This window comes from Branchiostoma floridae, chromosome 17 (genome assembly GCF_000003815.2).
Source record: "Branchiostoma floridae strain S238N-H82 chromosome 17, Bfl_VNyyK, whole genome shotgun sequence".
NCBI lineage: Eukaryota > Metazoa > Chordata > Leptocardii > Amphioxiformes > Branchiostomatidae > Branchiostoma > Branchiostoma floridae.
In genome coordinates, this window is record NC_049995.1 from 17196946 (window position 1) to 17206375 (window position 9430).

The 9430-nt window shown below is 42.4% G+C and overlaps 2 protein-coding genes across 2 annotated transcripts in view; both read left to right on the plus strand.

Annotated features, from left to right (window-relative positions):
• The window catches only part of LOC118404407 (cell surface hyaluronidase-like), a 39691-nt gene extending 33717 nt beyond the window's left edge, over positions 1–5974 (plus strand). Inside the window, exons 12-19 of the mRNA XM_035803478.1 lie at positions 281–366; positions 779–910; positions 2440–2595; positions 3135–3309; positions 3938–4153; positions 4637–4845; positions 5309–5488; positions 5971–5974. Of these exons, the coding sequence (XP_035659371.1) occupies positions 281–366; positions 779–910; positions 2440–2595; positions 3135–3309; positions 3938–4153; positions 4637–4845; positions 5309–5488; positions 5971–5974 (1158 nt within the window). The remainder of the gene's footprint in view (positions 1–280; positions 367–778; positions 911–2439; positions 2596–3134; positions 3310–3937; positions 4154–4636; positions 4846–5308; positions 5489–5970) is intronic.
• LOC118405152 (cell surface hyaluronidase-like) lies at positions 5960–9424 on the plus strand. The gene is made up of 5 exons (XM_035804578.1): positions 5960–6177; positions 6617–6715; positions 7171–7328; positions 7544–7653; positions 8011–9424. Exons 1-5 carry the CDS (start codon positions 6016–6018, stop codon positions 8127–8129), a joined length of 648 nt encoding a protein of 215 aa, XP_035660471.1. The 5' UTR covers positions 5960–6015; the 3' UTR covers positions 8130–9424.
• The last annotated feature ends 6 nt before the right edge of the window (positions 9425–9430 follow it).

A 9430-nucleotide genomic window follows, 5' to 3' on the forward strand; every position in this document is an offset into this window, starting at 1 on the left:
ACAACCCGGCCGAGCTAAATTCTTGATTTGCAAAACCGGCTTTAGGACAGTGCGTTTTGCCGTGGTCCCACTGTTCATTGTGCTTGTCGAAAACAGCTAGGGGGATTTCCCCGTACAATGAATCTGTAAATGGAAGACATGGCGTCCCTTTCTTTGTCATGACCAGTGGTATATATGAGCTCATCTGTGGTCAGTTTATTTGAGCTACGCTGGTTCGAGATCACTTTTAACACGAAGTATGAATAACAATTTAATGAGCATCTTTTTTTTTGTCCCTCAGGCAGGCTTGATGCTGGATTGCGGTGTAAAAACTACGCACCCAAACTCACAGGACCCGCGGGAGTACCTGGCCATGGATAAGGGCAGGTGGGCAGTACTGTCCTTATATTCAAATCACAAATTGCATAAAAAAGCGAGGCCTCTCGTCTTCCCCTGCGTCTCAAAAGAAGTCAAACCCACTCTGTCTAGATAAAGCCAACACTAGTCAAGTAATCTCTTTTTACAAAAACTTGCAAGTAACCCATTGGTTGTGTCAAAGAATTTCTCCCTTATCCTATATTCTACCAACCTGATGAAACTATTTTCGGTTGCAAGTAACCTCCGGGCACGAACTTGCAAATAAATTTCGATATTCTGTTCTTCATATTACTTCAAGAACAGAAATTGTTTGATTTTTCTGCCAATTTTCAGTCCGTGGGTCCTTCGTTGTTTTTCTCAAGTTATTTTTCATCAAACCAGTTCTTGACGGTGCGTCAGTGTTTTTGTTTTCAACTTTCAGGTACGCCCCCCACGAAGACGGAGACGTGTCCAAAGCCAGAGTGCCGGCCCTGATAGAGGGGCTCATCGCCTACAAGAACCACAATGACGGGGCCTGGGTTCGGGGCGGCGAACTGAGGCTGGATAAATGCGCGTAAGCAAATACATAAATAACCTTTATTCTAACTGGATAGCCCTGTCGGCCCCAGTCGCTCTTCCCAGAGGTCCAATGGATGGAGAACATAAATAAATCAATACCAAAATATCGTACGTATACTTGTAATTGATCCAATGACCGAGTGGGTAGAGTGTTCGCCCTGCAATCGTTTGGTACATGGTAGTGAGCCATGCCAAACACTTTATACTTCATTCCACTTTCTCTGTTTACCACTCAGCGTTTGGGTAAGGAGTATGAAAGTTGAACACACACCACTACCAGTGGACTAGCCCCATGCTGCAGTGATTGCATAAAGTCGTGTGACCCAAGGACAATAGAAATGGAGATGGGCGCCGCCAGATATATTTAAAGAATACTTTCATTTTTCTTTCTGTTGTTTTCTACTGGATTATATTGTACTAAAAACTGACCGGAATTTTACATGTTGCAGATTCGTGGACAACGGAAAGGGCCTGACGCTGGCAAAGTATGTATCTAGTCTGTTGTGTCTTCTGAACTTTAACATGGCGCCTCTGACTAACGAAGGTTGTTTGGAAATAAAGCAGAGGCTGTCCTAATTTGCCGTTTGTGTATGAGATAATAATAGGCAGTCAAAGAAGACGAATTGGCACTCATTGCCTCGTGTTTTGTCTGAATTGTAGACCAACTGTTCCAAGCATGATAAAAAATCTAAACATAATGAGCCATCAATCGCTCTACCCGCCAACATCACATGCCTTTGTAGGGATCGTTCATGAGTGGATCAAATCTAGGGTTACGAAGTGTTTTATGTACTTTATGTAAGATTGGTAAGGCCACAGCAAGTACATCTTATGGATGACATCCACGCGCTCATTAATTTTCGCCTGATTTGAGAAAGAAAAAAAAAACAAGATTTTTTTTCTTCGTCAGGGATGGTCAGATAGACCAAAATGGGTAAAGGGGTTGTGTTGTAACCAAATAATAGAATATAGAATTGACACTAGATGGGTAGCATTGACTGTAGTTGCAGAAGTGAAACTTGCTGGATAGTTGTAAGAGTGACACCAATATGGAAGTCATGAGTGTAGTTGCCAACATGGTTAGTGATACCATTCTACCACACTGGTGTCACTTTTACTACACTGGTGCATTTCTTAAATACAGGAATGAATGCCTTGTTGGTTGTGATGCCATATTTTGTCACTTCAATTCTTGTTATAACGTTTATGGTGTCTATTTTGAAAATTTACCATCTTGTTTTTTTTTTACCCGTCTTGTTTTTTTTCTCGCCCTACCTCATTATTTTTGCAGTTTTCAGAGGATGTCATCCATAAAATTTACTTGCTGTGGCCTAATGTTTACTCATGTTAGGCTAAGGTCACATTTCCAAACTTAGACCCGGCCGACCCACCGCCGGTTTGGAAATGCTACGTTGACCTTAAAACAAACAAACGCCAAAAATTGAAGTGAAGATTAAACAAATAATAGTACGCTTTAAGTGCTTTTGAACAATAAATCGTTTACCCGTGATCTTTTATCCCCAGTGACGGAACCTTCCCCAGCGATGACGGCTCCACGCAGCAGGTGTGGAACAGCGTGTTTATCGGGGAGAGCGCGAACGTGGGAACCGACGCCGGCGGTAACAAGTTCTACGGCACGGGAGGAGTGGGCAAAAGCTGGCGGACGTTACCACGAGGCAGGTTAGGTCAATAACTTCGAGTGTTTCAAATTCAGGGCTTTCGCCTATCGGTACCAAACACACTTATGGAAAAGAATAGGGATACTCGGACGTCGGTTATAAACTGTGACCTAAATTGCCGGAATATCATGCCAATGGAACTAAAAAGACAACAAAATACACAAATCGTTAAAAAAATTTAAGATAATTAAATTATTCGCTTTTAGCCCTGATGTTTGTTGCGCGCTCTGTCAAATCTTATGTCGCATTCAGGTCGTCGCCCCAGTTGAAATAGCGTGGATTGGATTCAGTTTAAAGTATGCGCTTGCGTGAGAATATCATACTTTGTCTTGCGAGAACTTCCTATGTAAGAAGACGAGATCTTGTTAAACTAGCCCTAGCGTAGTGAAGTCGCATTGCACTACGTCCAGACGAAAAAGCACAATATATTAATATGCTTGGCCGGCTTTTGTTACTTTCTTATACCAGGTACATCAGCATTGAGATTAACAATGTTTTACCTCAGTTAATGATGACTTTATATTTTCCCTTAATGCATAGCGACTTCCCGATGCGAGGCCTACAGATATACGACGGCCCGACCCGGGTACTGAACTGTACCTTTAAGAAGTACGCTCGTACCGAGGACCGGCTGTCCAGCGCTATCGGGTTCCGACTGGACAACACCTGGCAGGGATCACCCAAGAACAACCTCACCAGGGTCAAGTTCGAGCATGTGGGTACGCTACGTCATCGTGTAGGTAGATGAAAGGAAGGGAAGGGAAGGGAAGGGAAGGGAAGGGAAGGGAAGGGAAGGGAAGGGAAGGGAAGGGAAGGGAAGGGAAGGGAAGGGAAGGGAAGGGAAGGGAAGGGAAGGGAAGGGAAGGGAAGGGAAGGGAAGGGAAGGGAAGGGAAGGGAAGGGAAGGGAAGGGAAGGGAAGGGAAGGGAAGGGAAGGGAAGGGAAGGGAAGGGAAGAGGGTAGCTTGATGTTTGAACTAACCCATTTTCCATTTGAATGAACTTGAACTTGATTAAGCCGAGACAGGTAAGTTCACAGTGCTTGTGCCTACTTGTTACCAACAGTTTTGTTTGTATTTTTTTTTGTACTGCGAAAGTCCATTTTTTTACATTTGATTCCTTTTTCTCCATCAGTATGAACATTTTGTTCCGTAGCTCAAAGAAATGACCCTCAAAGAATGCCTTCTCCATTGAGTTTAAGGAAAAAAAAAAACTTAACCATCCTCAACTCATAAGATAGCTCACTCGCATGTCAGCAATTTTTCATTGCAGCAACACACCTGCATGATAACAAAATGACCGTAGTTAGCATCTAACCATTACCTTACTCCATGCTAATTTTTAGACCGTCTCCAGAGTGTATTACGGGCACCCCGGCCCCTGGTTCGGTTCGAACGAGAAAGATGGCGACAAGACGTCGATGTTCCATGACCTTGACGGGACGGTCACGGGGTACCGTGATGTTTACGTCACCAGGATCGATAACTGGATCGCAAGGAATCCTGGGTGCGTGGAAAAGCCGGACTGGAAGGGAGTCATCTGTAGCGGGAAATACGCACAGGTAGAATCAAAGTTTTATGGGTGCAACGTAAAACGTTTACCGACAAATCTTTTGGTCACCCCTCGTTGAGATAACTGGAAGTGTATGTCACATGACCTGAACGAAAGTGTGACGTCAGCAACGGGTTAAAGGTGTCCGTTAGTCGGTATCGGCCCCCGCCTCAGTTGAGGGATGGCCACGTGACAAAGGTATCGGGCCATGACAGTAAAAAATGTCAATTAATCAATCAGCAGTAATCGGATAATCTGCGGTTTAAATTGCAAATAGACAATTGATGTTTTTTTTCGTTTTGTAAAATTGCTATAACAGATTGAATTAGATGCTCAAATACGCAGTTGGTTTACACTTTACATTGTTCATCAAATTATTATCTTAAATGACAGATTTGTACCAAATTTAGATCCACGCAACAAAAGAGGTATACATAAAACTAACTATAACTTCCAGTTTTTCAGTACCTGTTTTATCTATCATTTATTACAGTTGTACGTCCAGGCCCGAAACCCCCACACCAACACCATGTGGGTTCGGAGGGACGAGTACCCTGACCACCCCCTCAAGCTGCACGGTGCACTCGTCGACGCGCACTACCAACAGTACCAGCCCGTAGTCATGCTGGAGAAGGGCTATACCATTCACTGGGACGGGATGGCGCCGGCTGAGATCACCATTCACCCCATCAACTTCGACAGGTTGGGAACATTTTAAAATCAATCAATCGTATCTGTAACAAAGGGGAACATGGACCCATCTGAATGTTTTTACTTCCCTTGAATCCAGTCCTTGTAAAGATTTGTCAAAACCATCCAACAACAGAGAAGGGGGATCCATAGATTTTCTGCAACTTATGACCCACTGCTCACAGAGTCACGTGTTCTATCTGCATTACGTAACGTCTCGGAAGCGGCGAATTACTCATTCATTGGTAAAGACTGGAGTTGATCATCCGAAGTTTTTTGTATGTTCGATCGGCAATAGCAGATTCTTAAAAAAACTTATCGTAACATTTTCACCCACTGTAGAGACGACTTTGTCCGGTTGGGCTGTGCTATCCCCGCGTACCCAGTTTCAGATCATCTGATTCAGAACAACTTATCATAATTTATCATATGATTCATTCATAACAACTTATCATAACATTTCTATCCACCACAGAGACGACTTTGTCCGGCTGGGCCTGTGCTACCCCCCGCGTACCCAGTTCCAGATTATCTACCAGCTGTGGCAGAGGAGCCCGAAGAAGTTCTACGGAGACGAGGAGGTTTACCCGGCCTTCTCTGTGGACGACATTGAGAACAGCGTCGGCAACTCCTACTTCTTCGACGAAAGTACAGGGTAAGTAATCGTTCACGATCTGACTGGTAATACTTCCCATTGCAGCTAGGCGTCGCTGCTGCGTTACAAATACTGTTCTAAACGTAAAGTCGGCTCATGTATAAACGTGCCAGCCTCTTACCATTCCTTGTTAAATATTTCGTTTGCATCAAATTTTCACAATAACTATACCTACTGTCGCCTGTTTCATGATCAATGCTGATGACCAAACACTTCAGAACACAAAAACAATTTACTAACACGTGATCTTGCGGATATGTGACGTCAGGAATTGGTCAAAAGTGCTAGGAAGTTTAGGATTGCACGTTTTCCAGCCTCCTGTTTCTGAAAGTGAGCGCCCGGTACCATAGAGATGGGGACAGCTACTGTTCGCCACATACACTCGCGAAAGTTACACACGATGTTATTAACACGTGTTACGTGACGTCGGCAATTGATCAAAAGTTTGTTTATGCTTTTTTCCCAGCCTCTTGTTCCTGAAGGTGAGTGCCCGGTACCATAGAGATGGTGACAGCTACTGCTCCAGTATGGGTTGTGAGAGAATCATCATCCACGCCTTCGTCATGAGCGACGAGGTGGCGAACTGCACCATAGAGGCCTACCCCAAATATTACACCCCGCCTACGGAAACGGTCCCCATGGCAATCCACGTGGCTGAGCAAGAGTCATGTTCTAATTGTGGATCCCAGGTTAGTAATTAAAGATTCTAGTACTGAAGAAGATACATCTCTCATTAATTTGCATTAATATTTTCATAAAGACAAATATTTTCATTAAATAGTTTATTACCATAATCTCTTTCAGCATCTAGAAAATGTCCAAAATCACACATTTATCAAAATGGAAAGAAAAGCATTTATCATAGAAATGTGGGACTATTTATTAGTCTAAAGCAGACTTCTAACACGTGTACCCACCCTCCCTTAGTTATGCAGGTAGAAACATTGGACAGAACTATAGAAGAAGAAGAACTTTATAGACGAGATTTGTTCCTTCGGAAATAGCCTTTGGGCATGAGTTTACAAAGATTATCATTATTATCATCATTTATCTTTTAAGCCATCGTTACTACTTTGCTAATGTGCACCTTGTACATCTGTTATTCTAAGCATGCACTTTATTCTCCAGATCCCGATAGTATTTGATGATCGGCAACAGTATGCCAACATAACTATAGTATCCAGCGGATTCTTCGAGGTGAAAAATGGACTACAGACATATGTAGAGGTGAGCCACATGATATTTTCTCCTTTCTTGTGTCTTAGACATGCTATGGTCATGGTTTTTGAGAGCTAAATAGCTTTTGTGGGAGTTACTATTGCTTCCCTGTGCTATTCCGTTTGGGGTATTTCTTCACATAACTATCAACTCGGTCATAATGTTTGCTAGTGGCATTCAATGGCAGAGTGGGCAGGCTATCAAACGTCATCAGATTGAGAGTTTATGGCCTCTATTCCTGGCGTTCATGGCTAAACGTTGTACCCTTGGGAAAGACCCCTTTCAGAACTTTCCCCAGGTGGGAATATGGATATCTGACTAAGATTGGGGAGTTTAAAGGCAATATAAGTAGATGGGCTCAACCTGCCAATACCGTGCCCTAAGATACAGTGTAAAACAACTCACTGCCCCTACGGCCTTTAAAAAACTATGAAACTACCTTTACTCTTCTGTTTGTTTTCCAGGTGAACGGTGTAAAGGTCATAGGTCGCAGGGGTTACCTGGTGGTGGCGGTGGACGTGACGTCAGGTAACGTCACCCATCAGCGCAGCTTTGACACGTTTGCGCAAGCGCGGAAGGACGAAGCGATGGCCAGATTTATACGGAAGGAAGTCCCCTTAGAGTAAGTCAACATCTTCGTTTTCTGTGTTTTCTTAAACAGAAATTAGCTTCCCCCTCAGTTCGTCCATATTCCAATCCAGCCTTTGAAGAATGATCGTTCTAAGCTGCATGGAGTAATCATTTATACATCCTCTCCATCCTTACGTCAGGCAGTTTGATACAGTTTACAATTTGCCATCAAGTTTATACGTGTTATATGTTGCTTTTGTATTGCAGATCTATTATATTAGTGTCCGTAAAGGATGAATCCAGCAGGCGAGCCAACCATTGTCTACAGGCACTCAGGGAGATAGGAGCAAAAGAACCGGTCAAAACGGGATTTAGAGGTGACTTTTTTGTTTTCCGCGTATGTAGTCAGTCTAAGAAGACTAGGACCTATACTGCAGATATACAAACAGATTTCTACGTAAGTAATCTTGTTTTTTATATAAATATGGCTGCCTTGGTATCGTCTGGAAAGAAGCTACATCAAAACAGTTGTCATAATCAAATATGGTGGTTTTGAATAACTAGGAAAGCCATCAAACCATTAAAGTACCTGCCATAACCAACAATGGTATTTTGTATCGTCCTGGGTAACTAAAAACACTGGTCATGACAAAATATGGTGACTTTGTATCTTCCAGGAAAACAGCATGAAAACACTTGTCATAACCAAATATGGTATTCTTTTCATTTTCCAGGAAGCTTTGCCATGATTGGCTACAAAGGCCTGACCCAGCCGTCATGGATCCAACAGATCAACCTCCCACCGAAGAAGGGACCAGCCGAGATCCGGACCCTCATCCCCCTCCTCAAGTAGAGACCTGGGGGCATTTCTTCCATTGCTGCAGAGAAATTCATTATTCGTCTCGCAGTGCACCCAATCGGCACCCATTCGAGTACCTCCTCAAGCAAGGGCCCTTTTTTACGTCCCTTCCGAAAGAGAAATGCAACTCCAACCAAAAACCATGCCAATATTCTAGTAACTAAACAAAACTGTTCTTTTCGGAACTTTTTCTGCCATCTTCACTTTCTGGGGACAATCACGACTTGCCAACCTCATGAAAATATTCACGAAGTGCCAGAATTGCATGTAATGCCAAGACAATGTACGCCTTCAGCTGTTGATTAGTGACAAGTTGAATATTTCTAAGAATTATCAGTAAAATTACTAGTATGTAGTATTTGAAAATGACACTACACTACAAAGGATGTTCAAGAATATAGTAAATCGTATACAGTAATATTTATGTTCACAAAGAGCATTTTCATTAAGTTAATCGTGGCACAGAGAGAAAACAGACAATCGACACATTCCCATTGGTTGCTTGATCACGTGATTCCTTTCCACAATGGTTATCTTCAATTGACCAATGAGATGCATGTATATTCGAAATTGGCCAATGGAATCCACGGGTGCATTCGCGGTCGACCAATGAAGATGCATGTATATTCAAACTTAACCAATGGGATTGATGGTTAGATTTAAGATAGACCAATGGAATCGCTTTTTGCATTCCAGGTAAATTATGATATTATGTAATGACTTGTTTGATGAAGGATTAGGACTACTTCAAGACGTTAGAGTAGTCTATGACGTAGTGTTGCTATGCAACGATGCTCTGAAACGCATCATCACTTTTCAATTGCATTGTCTCTTGTAATATGCTACAAGCGCCTTCTAGCGTGCCTAATGTAAACGGCAAGGTAATGCTTGCCAAAGTTCTATTTATTACAGATTCCAGGTCTTGCAGGTACTCTAAGCAATTTTCCTGCAAATTTACCAAGGCGTTTAAACTGTACGCAAATTGGGAATGAAAAAAAAAGCAAAACTTTGTAATTATCAAAGTAGTCATTTGGCTGAAGTAAGTAGATATGTAATGTATAATTAACCCGTCTGCATAGTGCTTGATAAATCTTGATATCACCGTGCATTAGAATGGCTTTTGCTTGTGCATACTGCGAACAAATGTAAGTATTATTACAAAAGCACGCCTGAAGATAGATAGAATTATGGAAGATGGATAGAATTTCTGAAGTTGCTTAATTCTGCAAGTACATTCCTTTCTATCTATTTTTGTTCGTTAATTTCAGACATCACTTTATGGTATTTTTACGTAG